The sequence below is a fragment of the Elephas maximus genome, chromosome 12, assembly GCF_024166365.1.
Source record: "Elephas maximus indicus isolate mEleMax1 chromosome 12, mEleMax1 primary haplotype, whole genome shotgun sequence".
In the NCBI taxonomy this organism is placed as follows: domain Eukaryota; kingdom Metazoa; phylum Chordata; class Mammalia; order Proboscidea; family Elephantidae; genus Elephas; species Elephas maximus.
The window spans coordinates 78,927,890-78,955,284 of record NC_064830.1 but is presented as its reverse complement, the minus strand read 5'-3'; the positions used below and the strand labels follow the sequence as shown (position 1 = coordinate 78,955,284).

Genomic DNA, 27,395 nt, shown 5'->3' with positions numbered 1-27,395 from the left:
TCTGCTCACTAGATACCAGCAATAGCCCCTTCCTCCCCACCAAGTTGTGACAATAAAAATGTTTCTAAAAAAAAAAAAAAAGGGCTTGTTGCCACTGAGTCGATTTAGACTCGTAGTGACCCTATTGACAATGCCAAATGTTCCTGGAGATGTGGGGAAGGGGGGAGGAGAAGGGAGGGTGTGTGAGAAGTAAGCCCTAGTTAAGAGCCACTGGTTTAGTTGATCCAGGTTTAATGTGCCAGTAGTTCACGGGTGTTTGTAAAGATCACCATGATGTCCATGATGCTCATGGGGCCAGTTAGAGAACCACTGGGCTAAATAGTCCCACTTTCTGTTGTCACATTCTAAGTTCGTCTCTTTCATTAAAACTTAGGGCCCTAGAATTTCAGGTTATTTTGATGTCTTTCCCTCCCTCTACCAATAGACTGAATTGCTTGATGCCAGGATTGTGTCTTAATCACGTAGCAAGATGGTGTAAGAGTTAACACATGGCCTGAGTTTGAATCCTGCCCTTGTGATTTATATCATCTTGTGCAAGTCACTCGGCTTCTCTAAGCCTGAATTCCTTCATCTACAAACTGAAAACCACTGGACTTGTTGAGGGAAGAAATGGTATTTTCTTAGCACGCCTGAAACAGTGCCAAGCATATGGTGACTTCTCAATAAACATTTGCTGTGATTATTACTGGGTGCTGCAAATGGTTAAGGTACTTGGCTGCTAACCAAAAGGTTGGAGGTTCGAATTTACCTAGAGGGGCCTCAGAAGAAAAGCCTGAAGATCTAATTCTAAAAATCAGCCATCGAAAACCCTATGGAGCACATTTCTCCTCAGACACACATGGGGTCGCCATGAGTGGGAGTTGACTCAGCAGCTACTTGTTTGTAATTATCACTATAGTGCTTAAGACACAGTAACTGTTGAGTAAATGTTCATTAAATGAATCAATGAACCCTTCTGTATTGCTCAGTTAGCCTTCTTTATTTTCTATCCATGTCCCCCCCAACTCCAGGCAATAGTCTTGACACATTGATCACTGCCAAGATGAGGCTGAGAGAAGGAGGGTGACTGGGTCAATGGGAACGTGTCGCTGGAAAAATACAGTGTGAAAGTCATGTGTGTGTGTGTGTGTGTGTGTGTGTGTCTGTGTTGAAGGTGGCATGGCTGCAGAGAGGAGCAGAGCTTGTATCCTAAAGAGGGAAGTCGGAATAAAAGAGCTTTGCTTTTCTGAGAGGTAAACACTCACCCTTTTTAGGAGATAACACCAGGAAGGTGCCATGTTGAAGGTGAATCACCAGCCCTCAGGAAGGGAATGAGCAGCTGTTTCTACTCTTGAGGGCTTAGGAAAGAACTTGAGGGCCCCTTAGCCATTGAGGGCCCTGGAGATAGAGGTGGGGCCCTTACCTCATCCTTCCGTTTCCTGTAAGGCTGGCTGGGGGTGGGCAGACTCCTACAGCTTTCTGTGGCTCCCGTGGACCTCTGCAGAATCCATCTCTAACCACACTCCAGCGCTCTGGCCTTCTGTCTGCTCCTTGAACATACCAGAGCTATCCCTCCCTTCCCAATGGGCTTTGTACTTGGGCTCCCTGTGCCTTGCCCACTGTGTATTCCCCCCTTGCTCCTTCACTTCCTTCAGTGCCCCCAAAGTGTCGCCTCACACACAGAGGCCTCTTCCTACCACCCTAGCAGAAATGGTAGCCCCTATGCTTATGCCACACGTCACCGTTCTCTTAGCTTACTTGACCTTCTTTGCTTTCTCTTTACATATTTATCTTCTGTTTTTTAATGAAATCTTTCCAACATAAGATGATAAAACAAACACCCATGTGTTCACCTGCCAGATTTGACAAGTGCTAACGACAACACACTACCACCGCAACAATTTATTCCCTATTTACTTACTTTGGCCTGCCCCCGGCCCTGCCTGCTTTTTTAATCAGCCTAATTGAGGTATAACTTACATACAATGAGTACACACATTTTAAATACATTTGTTGATTTTTGGCAAAAGTACACACCCATACAGGCACCACGACAAGATATAGAATACTTCCATTACCCAGAAAGTCCCCCCTTCTTCCTTCTTGTTAGCTGCCGTTGAGTCGGCCCCTGACTCATGGCAACCCTGTAGACAATGGGATCAGACTGTTGTGATCCTTAGGGTTTTCATGGTCTGGTTTTCAGAAGTAAATCACCCCTGACTCGTGGCAATCCTATAGACAATGGGATCGGACTGTTGTGGTCCTTAGGGTTTTCATGGGCTGATTTTCAGAAGTAGATCACCAGGCCTTTTCTCCTAGTCTGTCTTAGTCTGGAAGCTCTGCTGAAACCTGCTCAGCATTACAGTAACATACAAGCCTCTACTGACAGACAAATGGTGGCTGCACATGAGATGTGTTGGCTGGGAATCGAATACTGGTCTCCTGCATGGAGGGTAAGAATTCTGCCCTGAACCACACCGTCCCTTTGTCTTCCTTACCCTGCCTTATTTTTCTTCGTAGTACTTAAAAAAAAAAGTACTTAAGATGATCTGAAATCACCCCACCGATGCATTTTTATCCTGTTCATTGTCTCTCTCCCCACTGGAGTGTATGCTCCATGAAGGCAGGGACCTTGTCTCATTCATAAACTATCCTCAGTCCTGAAACATTGGCCCACAATGGTTATCAAATTCATGATATTGTGTTCAGCATCCTTGTGTGCTCATCTTGACATGTGTGTGAGTATCTGTGGGTTAAGTTCCTACAAGTAGAATTAACTATCAAGGGATAGTTACTTTTTTTTGTAACCACTAAAGACATGGAGTCCCAGGGTGGTGTAAACAGGTGATGGGTTCGGCCGTGAAACAAAAGGTTGGAAGTTTGAGTCCACCCAGAGGTGCCTTGGAAGTAAGTCCTGATGATCTACTTCTGAAAAACCAGTTACTGGAGACCCTGTGGAACACAGTTCTACTCCGACACACCGGGGTCACCATGAGTTGGAGTCAGATTGGCTGCAACCAGTATTGGTAATAGTACTAAAAAAGTACTAAAGGGACATCTGTTCCCCTTTCTCTTCAGTCCTATAACGTTCTATTTCAGTGTTTCTCAGCCTCAGCACTATTGCCATTTTGAGCTGCGTAATTCTATGCTGTGGAGACTGTCTTGTGCACTGTAGAACGTTGAACCGCATCCCTGGCCTCCACCAGTAGATGCTGGTAGGACCCTCCGCCCTGGGTTGTGACACCAAAAATGTCTCCAGGCATTGCCAAAAGTCATCTGGGGGGGGGGCAGAATCACCCAGTTTAGAACCACTGATCTATGCATGTGAACTGATTTCTTGCCAAACTGAATTGTTCCTCAATTGGCCCGTCTCTAAATACAATACTGTTCGTAATACTAGGTTTATAGAATCCATTTTGTAACCTGCTCAGGCAGTTCAGCTTGCTGAATTACAAATCTGATCCTTTCCTGTAAAACCGCCTTATAAGATGAGAAGCCAGTTAGTTTTAAAAGGAGGGGAAGCAGGAGGAAATGGATGTGTGCCTAATTGCCTCCATGAACAACTGCCTCCTTTGCCGTGAGACCAGAAGAACTGGATGGTGCCCAGCTGCCATTACTGAACATCTTGATCAAAGATTCTATAGGAGAATCCTGATTAAAAGGGGAAAATATAGAACAGAATTTCAAATTCTAATGGACTCTAGATCTGGAGCCACGGAGGCTGGATGAACCCCTGAAACTATTGCCGTGAAGTCATCTTTAAACCTTAAACCAAAAATATCCCCTGAAACCTTCTTAAAACCAAACAGTAGTTTAGCTTAACTAGTAAAGAATGCCTGCCTTAAGCATTACGCTCTTGTAAGATATATTTATATGGGATCAAATTGATGACAGCAACCTGAAACATTACATAGGAACCTTAGGGGGCAGTGAGTTTATGTTAATGGGGGAGGAACAACTCAGAAAAGGAAGGTGAGAATGGTTTTGCACTCGAAGAATGTAAACAATATCACTCAACTGTACATGTAGAAACTACTGAACTGGTGTACGTTTTGCTGTGTATATTCTCAACAACAACAGAATAAATGAAATTAAAAAAAAAAAAGGCGGGGGGGAGGCAGCCCTCTGATTTGCAAACCTGGAAGAGCAAAGTGCAGGAGGATGTAGTGGGGTCAGTAGGATTCTTGGGCATTTCTTTGTTTTTTGTTTTTTTAGTTTCTATTGTGCTTTAAGTGAAAGTTTACAAATCAAGTCAGTCTCTCATATAAAAATTTATATATACCTTGCTATATGCTCTAGTTGCTCTCCCCCTAATGAGACAGCACACTCTCTCTGTCCCCCGTCTATTTCCATGTCCGTTCAGCCAGCTTCTGACCCCCTCTGCCCTCTCATCTCCTCTCCAGACAGGAGCTGCCCACATGGTCTCATGTGTCTACTTAATCCAAGAAGCTCACTCCTCACCAGTATCATTTTCTATACTACAGTCCAATCCCTATCTGAAGAGTTGGCTTTGGGAATGGTGTCTGTCTTGGGCTAACAGAAGATCTGGGGACCATGACCTCCGGGGTCCGTCTAGTCTCAGTCGGACCATTAAGTCTGGCCTTTTTATGAGAATACGAGGTCTGCATCCCACTCCTCTCCTGCTCCCTCAGGGGTTCTCTGTTGTGTTCCCTGTCAGGGCAGTCATCGGTTGTAGCCGGGCACCATCTAGTTCTTCTGGTCTCAGGCTGATGTAGTCTCTGATTTATGTGGCCCTTTCTCTCTCTTGGGCTCATAATTACCTTGTGTCTTTGGTGTTCTTCATTCTCTTTTGCCCCAGGTGGGTTGAGACCAATTGATGCATCTTAGATGGCTGGTTGCTAGTGTTTAAGACCCCAGAAGCCAGTCTCCAAAGTGGGATGCAGAATGTTTTCTTAATAGATTTTATTATGCCATTTGACCTAGATGGCCCCTGAAACCGTGGTCCCTAAACCTCTGCTCTTGGGCATTTCTTGCTGAGGCTAAATGAGTTTACAGAGGTATGCTCTATAGATGCTGCATCTTCCAGGACCCTCAAGGACAAGCAGGAGATCCCTGGTAGCCGTGGAAAGTGTTCTGAACCTCTTTTATTACTCAGGACACTGAATTGACCATTCCTGTATTAAAAACGTGCAAACTTGTATGTCTAGGGCCTTGGTGGCACAATGGTTAAGCTCTCAGCTGCTGACTGAAAGGTTAGTGGTTCGAACCCACCCCGCCACTCGCCAGGAGAAAGACCTAGCGATCTGCCGCCATAAAGATTGTTGTTGTTGCTAGGTGCTGTTGTGTCGATTTCAACTCAGAGCAAACTCATGTGACTTAGTAGAACTCTCCTAGGGCTTTCTATGCTGTAATCTTTATGGAAGCAGATTGACATGTCTTTCTCCTGTGGAGCTGCTGTGTGGGTTCAAACTGCTAGCCTTTCAGTTAACAGCTAAGTGTTTAACTGTTGCGCCACCAGGTTTCTTCATAAAGATTATAGCCTAGGAAACCCTATGGGGCAGTTCTGCTCTGTCACATGGGGTCACTATGAGTTGGAGTCGACTAGATGGCCACCAACAACGATAACAACGTCCACTGCAGGGCAGGCAGGAGTGGAAAGTGATGAAGGAGGCCAGGTGGGGGTGTGGTGAAATGAAGGGTGATGGTTGAACAACTTCCATCTAAAAGGAAGCAGTGCTCCCAGGATGGGTGCTTCCTTCTCAGCCTTGTCCGACCCCACCATGTAGTAATAAATCCTGAAGAAGCAGCAACAAACAAATAAATAATAAATAAAATAAGAATAAAAGGAAGCTGTACTGCACTTTGGCCAGAGGGAGCATGGGTCCAGCATTGGCAGATCCTCCCGTTTTTTAACAAAGGCAAGAAATTCAGAAGTTTAAAAATGTGAAACATCTTGATTCTTACATGTTGGCAATGAATCATTTTTTTAAACATCGTGTGAGCCAAACAAACCACACCTGTGGCTGCCTGTTTGCAACCTCTGAGCTCATAGGTGAGGTTGTTTCTGTTTGTTTGTTGCAGGAATCTTTTAGTTTGACCATTCATCCATTCAGCCTATGTTGTTGAGTATCTACCATGTGCCAATCATTGTTCTAGAGCTGTCATTTGGTATTAATTTACTGAAATGACTGAAACCAAAAGAGATAGAGATTGTGGGTGGATGGATGGATGGGTGGATGGGTGGAGGGGTGGAGGGGTGGAGGGGTGGGTGGATGGATGGATGGATGGATGGATGGATGGATGGATGGATGGATGGATGGATGGATGGATGGATGGATGGATGGATGGATGGATGGATGGATGGATGGATGGATGATTGATCTTATTTTTTAGTGTTATATACTGAAATATTGCAGATAAGATAATATGATGTCTAGAAGTTACTTCAAAATGATATGGGGACCTACAGCTACAGTGAGGCTAAAGGTGAATTAAGCTCAGCCATGAGAAGAGAACCCCACCATTGACTGTCTACATGCATGTGAGGCAGAGAGTGCAAAGAGAAAAGAAGAACATCTCATAAAAAGGGAAACTGAAACACAGAGAGGTTGAGTGCTTTGCCCAACATCACACAGCCAATGTCTTAGTTATCTAGCGCTGCTATACCAGAAATATGACAAGTGGGTGACTTAAACAAACAAATTTATTTTTTCACAGTTCAGAAAGTTAGAAGTCCAAATTTAGGGTGCCAGCTCTAGGGGAAGGCATTCTCTCTCTGGAGAAAGGTCCTTATCTCTGGCTTCGGTTCCTGGGTGATCATGTAGCTTGGCATCCCTCTTCCCCCACCTCTGCTCACTGGCTTGCTTGTTTAATCTCTTTTATATCTTAAAAGAAATTGACTCAAGACAGAACCTACACTAATCTTGTCTTAGTAACGTAACACAGACAACCCATTCCCAAATGGGATTATAAACACAGGCATAGAGGTTAGGATTTACAGCACGTATTTTGGGGGAATGCAGTTCAATCTATAACAGCCAAAAAGTTCTTGAGCCAGGAATCAAATCCATTTTGGTCTGAGTCCAGAACCTATGGGATTCTGAAGTCTCCCAACATTTTTTCTTTCATATGCTTATTTGGAATATCAGAAGTAACTGAGAAAGAGAGATGAGCGCCATATCTCTTTTCTTTTGAACATCTTGCTTCTTGTCAAAGTCATCCTCTCTATTACACTGGAAAAAAGAAGACTGGCCATGAGTTGGTCATTGTTGAAGCTGAGTGACCATGGTATATGAAGGTTCCTTATACTCTTCTGGCTTCTTTCATGTGTTTTTAGAAATTTCCCATAACAAATGTTTGTTTTAACCTTATCAGCAAGAGACACATACTGAAAGATATACAAGTATAATGGCATCATGTCTGGGATTTGGTTTAAAATATTCAGCTAGAATATTTCTGAGTAGGGTGTATAGAAGAAACATCATTTGGCAAAATGTTGATAATTGTTACAGCTGATTGATGGATACATGGGAATTCATTATGTTAGTCTGTCTAATTTTGTATATGGTTGAAATTTTCTACACTTTTTTTTTTTTTTTAAAAGAAAGGGGCAGAGAAGTGGAGGGGGGGCACCTATTCTCTAGGTACTTTTAAAAACATGGAGTCGCACATTTGGCTGTATAATGTGAATTTTCTGCAAGTGTGGTAGTGCTGACATCGAGAAAATGGGAACTCTTTAACAAAGGATGTCCCAGTGCCAAGCATTGCCATGGTGAAGCTGGAAGCGTGGGCACAGTTGTAGACTACAGGTTAAGAACAGATTTTTCACCAAAATAGTTATTCTGCAGGGTGCTCAGCCTCCCAGGTATTCCCCCTAGACTAAGGCAGAATAACATAGTGGTCAGAGTATCTGGAATCAAGCTCCCTGGATTCAAATGCCTGCTTACCACCTTCCTGCTGTGTGGCCTTGAACTGACTGTTTAACCCCTCTGAGCCTCAGTTTCCTCATCTATTAAACAGAGGTAATAATACCTCCAAGATTAAATTAGTTAATACATGTAAAGCACCTAGGACGGTACTTGACATACATTCATTTATTACTCTTGATGCTTTTGTTGCGGTTGTTAAACATTCTAAGTGCAGAAAGAATGTTCTGAGATAGATGGAAGAAAATAATTGGGGGCAGAAGCTAAAAGAAGTCAAAGAAAGAGGTACCCCGTTTCATCTGATCCACCCACAGATGCCTGTTTGTGAGCTGCTGGAATCAATTTTCTGCGTGGTGGATATAAAAGGGATTTTTTTTTTTTAAAGTGGCAACTTCCTGAGCATGTCCTTTCTCTGCAGAATGAAGTTGAGCTGGGGGAGCTGCTTCTGTCACTGAATTATCTCCCAAGCGCTGGCAGACTGAATGTTGATGTCATTCGAGCCAAGCAACTTCTTCAGACAGATGTGAGCCAAGGTTCAGGTACAGTATGCTGTTTCCTCCCTCCACCATTTCTTTAACAGAGCATCTGTGTTTGTTTGACACAAGGGACCCAAGTTTCTTTTTCAGCATCCTAGATACTATTGATAAGATCCTGTGAGGCTAGCGAGCATCCAGAACTAGGCTGCTAGTTCAGGAGGGAAAATAAGTGAGCAGATGTCTCTTGAGATGAACAAGTAACCCCATTTGAATTGGGAACTTGACTGAGATCAGGTATGATAACTACTGAAAATCTCTCGTGTCTGTACCCATGCAGCTCCAGGCAATTTAGTTGTTCTTCCAAATGCTATGCCTGCAATAACAGGCACAATGCTCCAGGTGGCGATAGTGGGCGGTGATAATGCATTCTAATTAGCAAGAGAGGTGGGCACACCCAGAGCGTTTTTTTCTGAGCTTGCTTCAAGTGTACCATAAATCTTGGTTAAACAGTTGCTACGAAAAGACTGTTGTATTTAAAGGCTCTCCTTTATAGCAAACCCGATTCACCCATGAATTTTTAAGAAACAGAATAGATTCCATTCCATTTGTATGTAGCTTCTTCTGTAATAGCACAAGATGTTATCACTAAAGCCACCATGGTTCCTGCGATGCTTCGGGTCAGTGGTGGAAATACTATCTTCCCTAAATGCAATGGCTTAAATAAATAGCTTTTGCTATAAGGTGACAGCTGAATTTAGAAGACACCTTGCATTTTCAAATGCCACATTGTAGAAATACAGGTTCCAAAGGGGTGAATGGTGTTAAGGCTAGAGAGTTTCAGACTCATGTAACAGAAGAGGCAGTCTGATAAAACGATTAAGGGTTCTAGAGTCAGACTGCTTGGAACTAAATCACAGTTCTACTGCTTGCAAATAGTGTGGCCTCAATTTCTCCACCTGAAAAATGGAGATAATAACAGTATTTGTCTCACTGGGTTGTTTAAATAAATATTAAATTAAATAATGGACCTGAATCCCTTTGTAAACTATAAAGTGATCTAAGAATGATAGCTATATGTCAAATGGGAACCTAATTTGCTGTGTAAACTTACACCTAGAACACAATTAAAAAAAAATTTTTTTATGACAGTTATTATATGGCCATCTCTATTTTCTTGTGAGTGGGCTAGGAGATCACTGACATGATAGTGGGTTCTGGAGCACAGAGGCCATGGACAGAAAGCTCTGCCCCCACCAGCCAGATCTTAGGCAAATTACTTTTCATTTTGTGTCCTCAGTTTCCTCATCTGTAAAATGAACACAATGCCTGACACATGGGATAGGCTCAAAAAATATTGAATGGCTGGAGGCAAGGAGGAAGGATGAGCAAATATGCAGATGGATTGAAAAAAAGGATGGATGGTAGATGAAGGAAAGGAGGGGTGAATGCATGAATGGATGGACAGACTAACGGATGGATGGATGGTTGGATGGGTGGATGGATGGATGGGTGACTAAAAGAAAGGATGGATGGAAAGGTGAATGGATGGATGGATTAGATTTCTAGGTCTCTAACATTCTGTGTCCTTCTCAGACCCCTTTGTGAAAATCCAACTGGTACATGGACTCAAGCTTGTGAAAACCAAGAAGACATCCTTTTTGAGAGGCACAATTGATCCTTTCTACAATGAATCCTTCAGCTTCAAAGTTCCCCAAGAAGAACTGGAAAACGCCAGCCTAGTGTTTACAGGTAGGTAGCTTCTCAGACCCTGATGAACCCCAGGTGAAGTGTGTTCAATTTATTGTCCTAGAGACAGAAAGCATTCATAAACGGTCATGTTTAAGACCTCAGGTCTAATGTTCAGTTAGCTGGGTTTGAATCCACTTACCATCTGTCAACTTGGGCAAGATTGAACAAGATCATCAATGTAGCACCATCTAGCATAATTATTACAAATGTGGGTTCTAGAGCCAGACTGCCTGGCCCTGCCACATAGTAACCAAAGCCTCAAGCAAGTTACTTATGAATCTGTCTTAGCCTCAGTTTCCTCATCTATAAAATAGAACGTGGCACGTAATAAGTGCTCATTTCTATGTTAGCTTTGATGATTCAAGTTGCTTATTGTTGAATGGGGAAACATGACAAAACAGGGTTGTCTAACCCAGACAAGAGGATTTTGAAAGACTTCCCAAAGGACACAGTGTTTGAGTAGAGGCCTTGTGTGCCATTGTCAGATAGAATTTAGTCTGTTGATTCCAGTGGTGTGTTAATTAAAGGAGCCCTGGTGGCACAGTGATTAAGTGCTTGGCTGCTAACTGAAAGGTTGGCATTTGAGCCCACCAGCTGCTCCACAGGAGAAAGACCTGGCAATCTGCTCTCGTAAAGATTACAGCCAAGAAAACCCTATGGGGCAGTTCTATTCAGTCACATGGGGCCTCTATGAGCCAAAAACCCCTTGATGGCACCTAACAACAACATTAGTTATCTATTGCTGCGTAACAGTACTCCAAAATTTAGTGGCTTACAACAGTAAACATTTATTATCTTGTAGTTCCTGTTTTTTTTATTTTTTAGTTCCTTTTGGGGGTAGGAAATCTGGACATAGCTTAGCTGGGTGGTTCTGGCTCAGGGACTCAGACAAGGCTGCTGCAATAAAGGTATTGGCCAGGGCTGCAGTCTCCTCTGGAAACCCTGGTGACATAGTGGTTAAGAGCCACGGCTGCTAACCAAAAGGTCGGCAGTTTGAATCTCATCTGTAGGCTCTACTGAGGAGGATCTTTTCTAGGCTCACTCATGTGGTTGTTAGCAGGATTCAGTTCCTCAAAGGCTGAGGGACTGAGAGCCTCAACTCATTCCTGGCTATTGGCCAGCGGCCACCTCGGTTCTTTGCCACATGGGCTTCTTTATATGGCAGCTCACATCATGGCAGATGGCATCAATCAGAGCAAGCGAGGGAAGGCAGGATGGAGCCAAAGTCTTTTTGTCACCTAATCTTAGAAATGACATCCAATGAGTTGTGCCATATTCCATTCATTAGAACCAAGTCATTAGGTTCAGCCCACACTCAAGAAGAGGAGATGACACCAGAGCATGAATACTGGGAGGTGTGGGGGTCATTGGGTGCCATCTTAGAAGCTGCCCACCATACAGGGGTTCGAGTTAACAGAAGTAGTGATTATTATCTCATAAATCCTATTCATGGCAGGTATATTACAGCAACCATTGTGAGGATAGTGCAGGACCGGGCAGTGTTTCATTCTGCTATACATAGTGTCGCTGTGAGTTGGAACCTACTAGACAGCACCTAACAACAACAATAACAACATCCATGGCAGATGCGTCATCCATAGCATTGCTAATATTTGCAGGTTGATATGATCCCTCGATTTACAGATCTGGAGACAAAGGCTTAACAACTTAAGTAACTCATTGAAAGTCTTCCAGCCGGGAGCTGGCAGATTCAGGATTCAGACTCTGGTCTGCCCAGCCCCAAAGATCAAGGGGTCCACATTTCTTCAAGCCCCAGGTAGTGCTAACATTACTCTTTGAGGAGTCCTGTGCCAGCGTAGTTGGGAACGCTCCTCTGTTTAGCTCCAGTCTACAATCTTTGGCTCCAGGTCTCCCACGAGATCAGGCCTGGCTGAGAAACCCAGGGAAGGCTTCCTCTATGAGAGCTTGGTTGCATCTCATCAACAAGAGATGCATCGATCCTCCAAGGTCTCCTCCAAGGTCCTGGTTAGGTTGGTTCCTGGCTCTCTCACAGCCTGTTGCCCACCCTGTCTGCATTCAGTCGGGATGCTAGCCCTAAACAGATATCAGGATCCTGTCTGATGTGGCCTGTGATGGCTGCTGTCCAGATCGACTCACAAACAGACAAGGGCCCCACTCTCCCCAGGGTTTCAGGCCAAGACAGAAGACAGTGGTACCACTGAATCCTTAAATGATAGGCAGGCAGAGGGAACAATATTGAAACAAGACACAGATTAAAGCATAAAATGTTGTGGTACATTTAGATGAGGAGGGGACCCCAAAGAGCATGGAGAACTATATGGAAAACCCTGACCCTTTTATATGTTAGTTAAAATTTTATTATGGTCATGTGCCACATAACGTCTGTTCGGGCAACGTCGACGGCATATACATCTGTAGTTTCATAAGATTATACAGAAGTCCCAGAGTTACGAAGGCCAGCTTACGTACAACCCATGGTTACGAACCAACCCCAGCAAAGCCTATTATATTAAAAAATCGAGGTACATACAATGGTTCATAATAACAAACGGGTGCTTTGTGACACACATCAAGTCATTATTATTACTATCACTCTACTATTATGTTAAAGTTGGTTTAGTGTATGTAGAAGTCCTTATTTAATGTTTTTTATGCATAGAAAGGTACACTATATGCTGTATACTAAGACAAACATTTGACTAACTGCCGTTAGATATGAACCCTACCTAATTGTTCGGACTTACATACAAACTCAACTTAAAGACAGACTTAGAATGGAACTTGCTCGTAATCTGGGGGCTGCCTATATACAATATGGTGTTTGTGCAGTGTCCAAATCACATACATTCTATTTCACAGAAGGTATTGTGGATGTTAAGCGACACAGGACTGTGCTTAATTAGCTCATGTTTGTTGTAATGAGCAACAGAGCAGAAAGATGTGTAAGGACAGAGAGTCAGAAGAGCAGAAGGGTTGAGTGCTTGGGCTGTGGGGCCAGTGCCTGGCTCAAGTCCTGGCATTGCCACTCGCTAGCTGTGTGGCCGTGGGCAAGGTCTGAGTGCTTAGGTGTTCTCATCTGTAAAATGGGAATAATACCAGGACACCTCACAGAATTGTGAAGTGGGTTAAATGAGAGATCAGTACATATACAGTGCTGAGCATTACACCTAGCACATAGTAAGTACTCGATAATTGTTACCTGTTATTAAAAGGGAAACCCTGGTGGCGTAATGGTTAAGTGCTATGGCTGCTAACCAAAAGGTCGGTAGTTTGAATCCACTAGGCACTCCTTGGAAGGTCTATGGGGCAGTTCTACTCTGTCCCATAGGATCGCTATGAGTTGGAATCAACTGGCCGGCAACGGGTTTGTTTTTTGTAATTGTTAAAAGAAAATTTTACTCTTTTCATTCTCTTCCTTCTCCATGAGAAACCACCTTTACCGTCCTGGTGTGTATCCATCTACATTTTTCTCTTTGTACAAACCAACAGTAGCCACGTATTGTTGTTGCTGTTAGTTGCCATCAGTTCCATTCCTACTAATGGAAACCCTATGCGTGACACAATAGAGCTGCTCCATAGGATTTTCTTGGCTATCACCTTAACAGAAGCAGATTGCCAGGCCATTCTTCCATGGTACTGCTGGGTGGGTTTGAACCATCAACCTTTAGGTTAGCAGTCAAGTGCAAATGGTTTGTGCTACCCACAGACCTTATTAACCACATCTGAAGGATTCAATTCCTTTCAAAAATTATTTGTACCTGGATGAAAACCTGCTGAGCCAAGTCAGTCAGTTGCAAAAGGACAAATACTGTATCATCTTATTTATACAAAATAAGCAAATATATAGAAACCAAAGATTGTTAATGCTTATTAAAATGGAAAGGAGTTTTTGCTTGGGGGCATGGAATTTATGTTGATGGTGGTGGAATAGTGATAGAAACCTTGATTACAATATAAAGAATGTAATCAACAGTGAACAGTGTTGAATTGGTGAAGGTTTTGTTGTGTATATTTTTACTGTAATAAAAACAAGATTTTTCATTAATTCAGTAAAATGTCTTGAGCACCTCCTCAGTGCCAGGTACTGTTTCCCGGTCCTGGGAATATAGCAGTGACCAAAACAGATCAAAATCCTTCTGGAGCTTACCAGTACCTTTCTGTTGACGTGACTATGCAAGTTGCTTTTATAAAAAAATGGACCATGAATGTGTTCAATCTTTCCAGTTCAATACAGATACAAATGGATCTCTTTATCTTAAATTATTGTGGTATACTATTTTAATTGTCACATGGTATGCTATGATTAAAGGAGCCTTGGTGGTGCAGTGGTTAAGCGCTTGGCCACCAACCGAAAGGTCAGCGGTTCAAACCCACCAGCTGCTCTTTGGGAGAAAGACTGGGATGGTCTGCTTCCATAAAGGTTATGGCCTTAGAAACTCTTTGGGGAAGTTCTACTCTGCTGTATAGGCAAAACTAGCAAAACCAAAAACCCATTGCTGCTGACTCATGGCAACCCCATGTGTTGCAGAGTAGAACTGAGCTCCATAGGGTATTTTTGGCTGTAATCTTATGGAAGCAGATCGCCAGGCCTTTCTTCGCTGCTGTTGCTGGGCGGGTTCTAGCTGCTAACCTTCAGGTTAGTAGTCGAGCACAAACAGGTTGCACCACACAGGCCAAAACCAAACCTATTGCCATCAAGTTTATTCTGACTCACAGTGACCCTATAGGACAGAGTAGAACTGCCCCGTAGGGTTTCCAGGGAGCAGCTGGTGGATTTGAACTGCCGACCTTTTGGTTATCGCTGAGCTTTTAACCACTGTGCCATCAGAGCTCCACACCCCACCCAGGGATGCTAGCTAGCAAAGCTCTCCTCCTCCTGAATTCAAATCCATGAGGCCCTAACTTGTTTTGCTTATCAAATGTAAGAAAGAACTGTCACCTCAGGCTAAGGATCTGAAACTCAGCCCGTTAGCATGTTTCCAAACACTTCATCATCAAAGTGAGGTTGGTCTGCAATTTGAACGTTTGCAGAGAATCCAGGGAAAAGCCTGTAATTAACTGGCAGGCTGGGTTCTCTGAACAGTCCTTTCCTGTGTGGGATGAGGCTGCTTCTCCTGCAATTTTCAATCAGGTGATTTCTGTAGCTGAAGTTAAAAAAAAAAAGAAAGGAGGTGGGAAATTGCTTTTTGACTCTTGCAATAGATAGCAACACGCAATCCAGAGGCCTTCCAGAAAAGTCGGGAAGGATTCCTGAAGTAAGGGAAGGCGGAGTAGACCATGGAGGTTATTGGGCTATTATTGGACATACAAGAGAGAGTCGGGGGGAGAGAGAAAGAGGAAAGAGAGAGAAGGGAGACAGGGAAGGGAGAGGGGAGAAAGAGAAAGAGGGAGAGGGAGATAGAATATCCCAGTGGTTAGGGGCCAGAGCCTGAAGCCAGACAACCTGGGTTCATATTCACCACTTAACGGCTATGTGATTTTGGTACTTTCCCTTGGCCTCTCGTTGTCTCAGCTTTCTCATCTGTAAAATGGGAATCATGGTACTTCATTTACTTTAGTGGGTTGTTGTAAAGTCCAAATAGGTTAATACATGTAAAGGGCTAGAAGAGTGCCTGGCTCAGAGAATGTGCTCCATCAGTATTAGCTGTTGCTATTATTATTGTTGGAGCTGTTGTTAGGTGCCGTCGAGTCATTTCCAACTCATAGTGACTCTATGTATAACAGAACCAAACATTGCCCCGTCCTGCACCATGCCTACAACTGTTGTTATGCTTGAGCCCATAAGAATGGGCAGCCACTGTGTCAATTCATCTCGTTGAGGGTCTTCCTCTTTTTCGTTGACCCTGTACTTTACAAAGCATGATGTCCTTCTCCAGGGACTGATCCCTCCTGACATGTCCAAAGTATGTGAGACATAGCCTTGCCATCCTTGCTTCTAAGGAGCATGCTGGTGTACTTCTTCCAAGACAGATTTGTTCATTCTTTAGGCATTCCTTGGTATATTCAATATTCCTCTCCAACACCACAATTCAAGGTGTCAGCTCTTCTTTTGCCTTCTTTATTTATTGTCCAGCTTTCGCATGCATATGATGCAATTGAAAATATCATGGCTTGGGTCAGGCTCACCTTCGTCTTCAGGGTGACATCTTTGCTTTTCACCACTTTAAAGAGGTCTTTTCCAGCAGATTTGCCCAGTGCAATGCGTCTTTTGATTTCTCAAGTGCTGCTTCCAAGGGTGTTGATTATGGATCTAAGTAAAATAAAATCCTTGACAACTTCAATTTTTCTCCATTTATCATATTATTGCTTATTGGTCCAGTTGTGAGGATTTTTGTTTTCTTTATGTTGAGGTGAAATCCTGCTGAAGGCTGTGGTCTTTGATCTTCATCAGTAAGTGCTTCAAGTCTTCTTCGCCTTCAGCAAGCAAGTTTGTATCATCTACATAACGCAGGTTGTTAATGAGTCTTCCTCCCATCCTGATACCCCATTCTTCTTCATATAGTCCAGCTTCTCGGATTATTTGTTCAGCATACAGATCGAATAGGTATGGTGAAAGGATACAACCATGATGCAGATCTTTCTTGACATTAAACCACGCAATATCCCCTTGTTCTGTCTGAACAACTGCTTCTTGATCTATGTACAGTTTCCTCATGAGCACACTTAAGTGTTCTGGAATTCCCATTCTTCACAATTTTATCCATAATTTGTTATGATCCACACAGTTGAATGCCTTTGCATAGTCAATAAAACACAGGTAAACATCCTTCTGGTATTCTCTGCTCTCAGCCAGGATCCATCTGACATCAGCAGTGATATCCCTGGTTCCACGTCCTCTTCTGAATCCTGCCTGAATTTCTGGCAGTTCCCTGTCGATACACTGCTGCAGCCATTTTTGAATGATCTTCAGCTAAGTTTTACTTGCATGTTATATTAATGATATTGTTTGATAATTTTCGCATTCGGTTGGATCACCTTTCTTGGGAATAGGCAAAAATATGGATCTCTTCTAGTTGGTTGGCCAGGTAGCTGTCTTTCAAATTTCTTGGCATAGATCAGCGAGCACTTCCAGTGCTGCATCAATTAGTTGAAACATCTCAGTTGATATTCCATCAATTTCTGGAGCCTTGTTTTTTGCCAGTGCTTTTTTTTCAGTGCAGCTTGGATTTCTTCCTTCAGTACCATCAGTTGCTGATCATATGCTACCTCCTGAAATGCTTGAACATCAACCAATTCTTTTAATGACTCTGTGTATTCCTTCCATCTTCTTTTGATGCTTCCTGCGTCGTTTAATATTTTCCCCATGGAATCCTTCATTACTGCAACTCGAGGCTTGAATTTTTTCTTCAGTTCTTTCAGCTGGAGAAATGCCAAGTGTGTTCTTCCCTTTTTGTTTTCTATCTCCAACTCTTTGCACGTCATTATAATACTTTGTCTTCTTGAGCCGCCCTTTGAGATCTTCTGTTCAGTTCTTTTACTTCATCATATTGTCCTTTTACTTTAGCTACTTGACGTTCAAGAGCAAGTTTCAGAGTCTCTTCTGACATCCATTTTGGTCTTTTCTTTCTTTCCTGTCTTTTTAACGACCTCTTGCTTTCTTCATGTATGATGTTCTTGAGGTCATTCCACAACCCGTCTGGTCTTTGGTCATTAGTGTTCAATGCATCAAATCTATTCTTGAGATGGTCTCTGAATTCAGGTAGGATATACTCAGGGTCATGCTTTGGTTCTCATGGGCTTGTTCTAATTTTCTTCAGTTTCAGCTTGAACTTGCATATGAGCAGTTGATAGTCTGTTCCACGGTCAGTCCCTGGCCTTGTTCTGACTGATGATAATGAGCTTTTTCATTATCTCTTTCCACAGATGTAGTCGATTTTATTCCTGTGTATTCCATCTGGCGAGGTCCATGTGTATAGTCGCCATTTATGTTGGTGAAAAAAGGAATTTGCAATGAAGAAGTCATTGCTCTTGCAAAATTCTATCATGCAATCTCCCGCATCGTTTCTGTCACCAAGGCCTTATCTTCCAACTACCGATCCTTCTTCTTTGTTTCCAACTTTCGCATTCCAATCACCAGTAATTATCAGTGCACCCCTGATTGCATGTTTGATCGATTTCAGACTGCAGAAGTTGGTAAAAATCTTCTATTTCTTCATCTTTGGCCTTAGTGGTTGGTGCATAAATTTGAATAGTCGTATTAACTGGTCTTCCTTGTAAGCATATGGATATTATCCTATCACTGACAGTGTTGTCCTTCAGGATAGATTTTGCAATGTTCTTTTTGACAATGACTGTAACACCATTCCTCTTCAAGTTGTCATTCCCGGCATAGTAGACCATATGATTGTCTGATTCAAAGTGTCCAGTACCAGTCCGTTTCGGCTCACTAATGCCTAGGATATGGATGTTTTTGTGTTCCATTTCATTTTTGATGATTGCTAATTTTCCTAGATTCATCCTTCGTACATTCCAGGTTCCAATTATTAATGGATGTTTGTAGTTGTTCTCATCTTGAGTCATGCCACATCTGCAAATGAAAGTCTCGAAAACTTAACTCCATCCATGTCATTAAGGTCAACTCTGGTTTCAGGAGGCAGCTCTTCCCCAGTCGTCTTTTGAGTGCCTTCCAACCTGGGGGCTCATCTTCCGGCACTATATCAGACAATGTTCCGCTGCTATTCATAAGGTTGGAGAGACACCAAATTTATGCAGCCAGATGTCACCTTGTGGCTTTTCTTCAAGAAGACAGGTTGCATATACATAAATTAATAATGTGTTCTACCCTCTGTCAGTTTATAGTCTGAGATTCTGTGGAAAGCCCAAAATCGGAAGGAAAAAGTTGTCTTTTATACTTACCTGGGAAGGTGAGCTGTTGTCTCATCTCCCTGTCCCTCCACCCCCAATGTCGTGGACTTCTTGGAGGTGAAGTGTTTGGGGGAAATCCCCAGGTTAGAAGGAAACAAATGTCATGAGCTTCTAGCCCTCTCAACTCTACCCAATGCCGTCAAGCTAATTCCAATTCATAGCAACCCTACAGGACAGAGTAGAACTGCCCCATAGGGTTTCCAAGGCTGTAATCTTTACAGAAGCAGACTGCCACATCTTTCTTCCAAGGAGCGGCTGGTGGGTTCAAACCGCCAAACTTCGGGTTAGCAGCCGAGCACTTAACCACTGTGCCACCAGAGCTCCTTCTCGCCCTCTACGTCCTTCAGTTTCACCTCAGTCCCTAGAACTCTTATTGTCTTGGCAAACTTAGTAAGGGGACACTTGGCTTAGGAAAGGTACCCAATGCCTGGTGGGGTGTGTGCTTGTGGGCAGCCTGCTGTGGACGGGAGTGTACAGGAGCTGACTGGGTGTCAGTACCCACTGATTAAATTTTTGAGCACCCATATGCCTGACACTGAGCTGATTGAATTATTTGAGCACCTATACACCTGGCACTGTGCTGATTGATTTTTTTGAGCACCTACTATGTGCCCGGCACCATGTTGATTGAATTTTTTGAGCAGCTACTATGTACCTGGCACGGTTTTGATTGAAATTTTTAAGCACCTACCATGTACTGAGTACTCTGCTAGATGCTGAGTATTCAATAGAGACCCAGACATCCACGGCACACGTCCTCATGGAACTTGATTCTAGCAGGAGACAGACATTAATCAAGTAGCACATGAAGAGCTACTTGATTGTGAATTGGCCTGGGGCAGTTCTACTGGACAGATGCAGGGTGCGTTACAGAGCCCCTGGCCTAACCTGGGGAGTAGAGGAGGTGGCGTGGGAGTTGGCATCTGAAAGCCGAGAAGGCATTAATCAGCAAAGAGGGTGGTGGGGGTGAGGAGAGGTCAGGTGGAGCTTCAGCCTCAGAAGGAAAATTGAGGTCTGAAAGAGAAACTGAAGTGACGTCAGCACTTCACCATGGGAGCCAACGGGCTGCCGGGTGTCAGCACGGAAGACACCTAAGCTGTTAGAGTTCATTGAGGGTAGCAGCTGCAGGAGCTGACCTGACCTGGGCATAGGCTTAGAAGGGGGCCATCAGTAACAACCGTGGTGGGCAGCTGCTGGGCACCAGGGAAATGAAGCCAGGCGGTAACTGACACCTTAGCTTTTGGTCAATTCTTGGTGTTTCTAGCTAGGATTAGAAAACAGCATCTTCTCAAACTTTAACATGCATAGGGATCTCCCAGGGATTTTTTAAAAGATACTTTATTGTGTTTTCAGTGAAAGTTTACACAGCGAATTAGGTTCCCATTTGACAATTTCAGTACAAGTGACATTACAACCTCTCCTCACTTGTCAACATGATTAGGTTCCAAAGACCAGGTTGTTATGCAAAATAGGCATTATGTAAAAATGTAGGACGACCACATCAGATCATAAAATGGAGGATGATTACATCATTATAAAAAATAAAAAAATCATTATATAACTGCTAAATTACGTCATTACATAACTGCCAAATCCCTGAAAATCACATGGCCCAGCCAAGTTGGCACATAATCTTAACCATTACAGCCAGCGTTATTCTTGCCTCACAGCTTGGCACTCGTTACTGCTAGACACACGTTGTTAATGTGCAAAATATTCGGATAGTACGTTTTTTTACTATGGTGGTAGCTGTGAAATGTTGGATAATGAGACAGATAAGGTATAGTTGCATTTGCACAATGTGTCAGCATTCCCTTTAATTACGTTCTGGTTGTTCCATTTCCAGTGCTCTAGTTTCCCTGGCCCCTAATCTTCTGATCTTTGGTTTAGAGTAATTATTGACCTTTTGGTCTCATGTAGATAGTTTTTTAATGGAGCACTGAACTCACAGGTAATATCCTTTTATTTTGTGTGCCATTCTGGGTTTTTTTTGCTTAAAGGTGATCTCACGGGGTAGTTTCTGTCAAGGTTTAAAGATTATCTGAGGGCAATAGTCTCAGGGAGTCCTCTAGTCTCAACTGGTCCAGTAAGTCTGGACTTTTTTGAGAGTTCAAGTCCCGTTCTGCATTTTTCTTCCATCCTACCAGGGTCCACCAATTGTGGCTCTGGTCAAAATAGTCAGTAGTGGTAGCCAGGCACCATCTACTTGTTCTGGCCTCAGGGGAGATTTAAGGCCATGACTTGTGTAGGCTGTTAGCCCTGTAGACTAGTTTCTTCTCTGAGACTTTTCCCAGGAATTTGTTGAAATGCAGATTTGGAAGTAGTGGGTCTTGGGTGGGACCTGGGATGCTTAGGCTGTGGTTCTATAGACCATGCTGAGGAGCAAATCCATAGAAGGCCCAGGAATTCATCAGGGTAGGTGACCATCTTTGCACATGTGTTAAAAAAAAAAAAAAACTCTCAAGCAGTAGTTCTAACTCCTGCGTGTCATTAGACTCCTTAACCTGGTTAGTATTACCAGGGGGACGGCTAGAATCCTTGGGTGATGCAAATGATTAAGTGCTCAGCTACTAATCAAAAGGCTGGAGGTTCAGATCCACCCAGAGGTGCCTCAGAAAAAAGGCCTGGTGATCTGTTTCTAAAAGGTCACAGCCATTGAAAACCCTCTGGTTTTCTACTCTGCACACTGGGGTCACCATGAGTCAGAATTGACTCAATGGGAACTGGCGGTGGTGGTGGTGGGCTTCTTAAAAATCCTGATGCCCAGGCCCCAGCCCAGGACAACTGAATCAGCATCTTTAGGGGTAGGGCCTGGGCATCTGTATTTTAAAAACTCCCCTTGCGTAGCCTGGGCTGACGAGCGTTTGTTTGTACTGTTTGCCTCCCTCCCACGCCTCAGTCGGCTTAGAGTCCTCCCGGTCCCCTCAGTGATGAGAGTGAGTTCCAGGGCACCTGGTCTGTTTTCCATAACTGCTTGGCTTTCTGCAGCTGTAGCATCAAATTGGTTAATTGAATCTGCTGGTGAGATGAGAGGGAAAGAGAACGAGATGCAAGGCCTGGAGGGCAGTGTACCACCCTCTTGCCTAGGAAGACTCCATGGTTGAATGGGGCCCAGAAGACATGCTTAAAAAGTCTTGGGGTTTGGGAAACGAGACAGCGGGTTTCCGTCAGTGGAGAGAAGAGGAGCCAGTCTGAGAGGGGCAGAGCCATTCAGAGAGCCAGAAGCTCCCCTGAGGTTGTGAGAGGCTGTGGACTGGTTCTGGGGCACAGAATGTTTCCCAGCGCCACTCCCTGGCCCTGCACACCCTTGCCACGCCTCCTCTCCACAGCCTCCCAGCAACCTCCGTCTCTCCCCTTCCAGCCTGACTTACTGGGCACCAGGCCCAGCGAAAATAGAGTGGTTGGCAGAACTCTGCCTTCTAGAGAGAAGCTTGCTCAGCAGCTCAGAGTATGGATTGGCATCAGAGTTCAAATTTTACCTTTACCACTTGGCAGGTGTGTGACCTCAGGCAGGTGATATCCCCTTCTCAACCTCTGTCTCCTCCTCTGTTTTGGACATCCAATCTAAATACTCTAAATAAAAAGGTGTAGACAGTACCTGGCAAATAGTTGGTGCACAGTAAACACCAGATGCGATGATGATGATGACTGATGGACCATACCATGTTGTTACTGGTCTTGTTAGCTGCTGTCGAGTCAACTCTGACTCATGCCGACCCCATGTGTGCAGAGTAGAACTGCTCCGTAGGGTTTTCAAGACTGTGACCTTTTGGAAGCAGAGCGTCAGGCCTATCTTTTGAGGCACCTCTGGGTGGGTTCAAACTGCCAACACCTCAGCTAGTAGTCAAGTGCTTAACTGCTTGCTCCACCCAGGGACCCTACCATAGAGGAGTAGATAGGTACGTAGATAGTGGCTGTTGGGTCAGTGCCGGCTCATGGCAACCTTATGTATAACAGAATGAAACACTGCCTGATCCTGCGTCATCCTCACGATCGGCAGCATGTTTGAGTCCGTCGTTGTGGCCGCTGTGCCAATTCATCTTACTAAGGGTCTCCCTCGTCCTCATTGGCTGTCTCTCTCGTCCTCATTGGCCCTCTCCCAAATATGGTGTCCTCCTCTAGCGATTGATCCCTGCTGGTGACATGTCCAAAACAAGCAAGTTGGGCAATGTTTTGTTGTGATCAGTAAGGTTTTTGTTGGCCAATTTTCAGAACTAGATCATCAGGCCTATCTTCCTAGTCGTCTCAGTATGGAAGCTCTTCTGAAACCTGTCTGCCATGGGTAACCCTGCTGGTAATTGAAATCCTGGTAGCGTAGCTTCCAGCATCACAGCAACACACAAGCCACCATAGTATGACAAACTGGCAGGTGGGTGGTGGGCCATAAAGGAGCAGAGCCTAGAATTACACAGACCTGGGTTTGACTCTTGGCGTTATTATTGACCAGCTGGTTGACCTCAAGCATGTGACTCTACTCCCCTGAGCCCCAGCTTCTTCTTGAGTAAAATGTTGTATATTATTCCTGTTTTGAGAATTAAAGGCAAATCACCATGTAGACCTGTCCAGCCCAGAAGTGGCCACTTGGAAAATCACAGCTGCTGTTTTTATAATAGCAGTGTGCGAGAGAGTTGAAATCCTGGCACTTTTAAGGTTAATAGCTCAGCCCAGCTGCCTGTGATTGTCTTCCCAGCATCTCTCTCACCTAATCACCATCACCCCAAAGCTGCCAGCTGGTACCGTGTCTGGGAGCCAAGGATTAATACTAAGCCTGTGACAACCCAGCCGCAGAAGCAGGCCGGTTTGTAGTCCTGCAGTTCCCTGGGGTTGGAGCTGTGTTTGAGAAAGCCCAGAGCAAGAGCTGGCAGTGGGCACTTGGCTCTAGAGGTAAAAAAGAGGTATATGGAACAATATCAAAGAATCTAGCATTAATGTGAAGTGAGGGGCAGAGCAGAAAGACTGAAGTATCAGCCTCTAATCAGAGGACTATGAAAGTGGCTTCTGGGAAGCAGAGTGTGAGGAGACCACAGAGCTAAGGCAGCTCAAGAGAAGGATCCCATAAAATTGTATATGAACTCCTGGCACACCCCCAAGCTGCACGTGAGTGGATCTGACTCTAAACATTATACCAGAGGCTTTGAGAATTGAACTACACGTTAGACCACCACCCAGGTCTCAGGCCAGCGTCTGGAACACAACACACAAGGGACAGATCTGAATGGCCCCACAAAGGCTGTGAAATCAGAATTGACATTGGAGGAATGGCCCACAGAAGACAGGTCAGCGCTTGTAATCTGAACCTAACCTTGTCAATTGTCTGCTAAAGCTAAAAAATCCACAAACTCAATAGGATTTAAACACGACCAAGAGCCATACAATATAATTTCAAAATCTTTAAGATCCAATCCAGAAGTATTTGATTTACAAAGAATATGGAAAATCTGACAAATTCTCAGAGAAAATATAATCAACAGAGGCCAACCATGAGATGACCCAGATGTTGGAATAATCTGACTAAGACTTTTGAGCAACTGTTATAACTGTACTCCGCTTGAGTCAGAATCAACTTGATGGCAACAGGGTTTTAGTTTTCTTGAAAAGAATGGTAAGGTAGAGGATATCAACAGATCAGTAAAGAAATAAAAGATATAAAAACAGAACCAAATGAAAGTTTTAAAACTTAAAAATACAAAAACGGAAATATTTAGTAGATGGACTCAATAGCAGAATGGAGATGATAGAGGAAAGAGTTACTGAACTTGAAGACAGATCAAGAGAAATTATCCAATCAATAAGAGAGAGTAAAATGATTGGAGTAGAGGGGAAGGAACCGAGGGTAAAAAGAGGAATATGGAACAATACCAAAGACTATACCATTAATGTTATATGACTCCCAGAAGGAGAAAAAGGAGGAAGTGGGGAGCACTAGGAAGAGGGTGAGATATTCACCCCCTGAAGAACCCTCAGTTTCTTACCAGCTAGCTGGGCTCCCAGCTCAGCTAAATCACTACTGTTCTTCCCTGCCCAGAAAAACATTAGCAAGTCAGGAGGAGGCAGTATAGCATTGTGGTTAAAATCAGCCAGACCTGGCTCTGAAGCTTTGCTCTGTGTGACCATGGACAAGTTGCTTAATTTCTGAGTCTCAGCTTCTTTGTCTAAACAATGGGGATACTGAAACCCAAAAACCCAATGCTGTCGAGTCGATTTGAATACATAGTGACCCTGTACGACAGCGTAGAACTGCTCCATAGGGTTCCCAAGGCTGTAATCTTTATGAATGGAGCCCTGGTATCACAGTGGTTAAGTGTTTGGCTGCTAACCAAAAGGTCAGCAGTTCAAATCCACCAGCTACTCCTTGGAAACCCTATGGGGCAGTTCTACTCTGTCCTATAGGGTCTCCATGAGTCAGAATCGACTTGACGGCAATGGGTTTGGTTTTTTTTGGGTTTAATCTTTACAAAAGCAGATTGCCACATCTTTCTCCTGCAGAGTGGGCTCATGGGTTTGAACCGCCGACCTTTCAGTTAGCAGCTGAATGCTTAACCACTGCACCACCTCCTGTGTGTCCATTATATCATTTAATCTTTTAACAGCCATGTAAGACATGTCTTCTTTTATGGCCAATTTTCAGTTGAGAAAACTGACCCTCAGGCAAAGGAGGTTAAGTAGTAACTTGTACAAAGTCACCCAGCTGGTAAATGGTTCAGTCAAGCTTCTGACTAAAGCTGTTTGGTTCCGAAGCCCTCATACTTAACATTACACTTTGATGTGCCTATGAATCATGTGGGGATCTTGTCAAAACGCAGATTCTGATTCATTAAGCCTGGGATGGGGGCTGAGCTTCTGCATTTCTAATAAGCTCCAGGTGGCTCTGAAGCTGGTCTGAATACCAAGAAGACCCTTCCTCTGTTCTCCCATGTTTTTCCACTGTGGCCAGGGCAGGGTGGACAGTGTGATTCAGAGAAGTATCGGGGGGAGATCAAGAGTCTGTAGGATAAGTAGTTTGTGTTTCCTTTTAAGCGCAGTGAGGAACCTTTGGAGGATTATAACAAGGGAAGTGATAGCAAAACCAACCCAAACCTGTTGCCGTCGAGCTGATTCCAACTCATAGTGACCCTATTGGACAGAGTAGAACTGCCCTGTATGGCTTCCAAGGAGCAGCTAATGGATTTGAACTACTGACCATTTGGTTAGCAACCGAGCTCTTAACCATTCCGCCACCAGGGCTCCAGGGAAATGATATGATCTAGATAATGTTTTTAAAAGATGATTCCAGCTGTTGAGTGGAGAATGGGTTGCAGGAGAGCAAGAGTGGGAGTCAGGAGACCATCTGGAAGCTACTGTGCTTGTCCAGGTAAGACGTGATGGTGGATTGGACCTGGGAGGTGGCAGAAGAGTTTCAGAGAACTAAGTCAGTGGATCAAGCCTGATCCAAACCGTGGTGTTTTCAGTTGCCTCATATGCATGAGAAAGCTGGATGATGAATAAAGAAGACCAAAGGAGAATTGACACCTTTGAATTGTAGTGTTGGTGAAGCATATTAAATATATCAGGGATTGCCAAAAGAACAAGTCTATCTTGGAAGAAGTACAACCAGAATGCTCTATATAAGCAAGGATGGCGAGACTACATCTCACATACTTTGGATACATTATTAGGAGGGATCAGTCCCTGGAGAAGGACATCATGCTTGGTAAAGTAGAGGGTCAGCAGAAAAGAGGAAGATCCTCAACAAGACGGATTGACATAGTGGCTGCAACAATGGCTCAAGCATAACGATTGTGAGAATGGTGCAGGACTGGGCAGTGTTTCTTTCTATTGTACATAGGGTCGCTATGAGTTGCAACCAACTCAATGGCACCTAACAACAACAACTCCTCAGTGGAACATAATATTGACGACTGAGTCAGTAGAACTTGCTGATGGGTTAGATTTAGGGGACAGTTCCCTACCTTGGTCAAATGACTTGCCTCCTCTGAGCCAGGGTTTCCTTGTCTGTAAAGCTCAAGTCCCACCTCACACAACTGTTGTGGGGACAAGAGGAAATGATGTGTGTAATGTGCTTGGCATGTAGCAAGGGCTCAACAGTAAACATGGCCTTGAGCCCAGGTAGGGGGCAGAGGCCAGAACTCCAGCCAAGCAGTCAGGAAATGGAAGCAGAGACCTGTCACCCTGGGGACCTTTTGACAGTGCGCAGGGCCTGAGGTGGCACCCCCACCACAGCCCCTCTTCCAGAGAGCTCCTTCAGGCTGCCAAAGTCCACCCAGATGTTAAGCTTGGCTGGGCCTTTCACATTCATTTTGGGTTCCAATGGCAGCCTTTGGAGACCAGGCCAGCCGCCAGGGTCCCTGGGGATTTTATTCCATCTGAATGACTGTTTAATGATTGTGGTGCCTCTGCATGGAGATTCGTTCTAGGCAAATCCCCATGGGGGAGGCATTAGGGAGCTGAGGATTTATCC

General features: G+C 44.0%; 1 protein-coding gene across 3 annotated transcripts in view; it reads left to right on the top strand.

Annotated features, from left to right (window-relative positions):
* Window positions 1-27,395, top strand: part of SYT17 (synaptotagmin 17) — a 123,161-nt gene that overhangs the window by 81,037 nt on the left and 14,729 nt on the right. For all 3 annotated transcript variants that reach the window (XM_049903383.1, XM_049903382.1, XM_049903381.1), the window contains 2 exons: window positions 8,284-8,404; window positions 9,935-10,090. In XM_049903383.1, coding sequence (XP_049759340.1) covers window positions 8,284-8,404; window positions 9,935-10,090 — 277 coding nt within the window. The remainder of the gene's footprint in view (window positions 1-8,283; window positions 8,405-9,934; window positions 10,091-27,395) is intronic.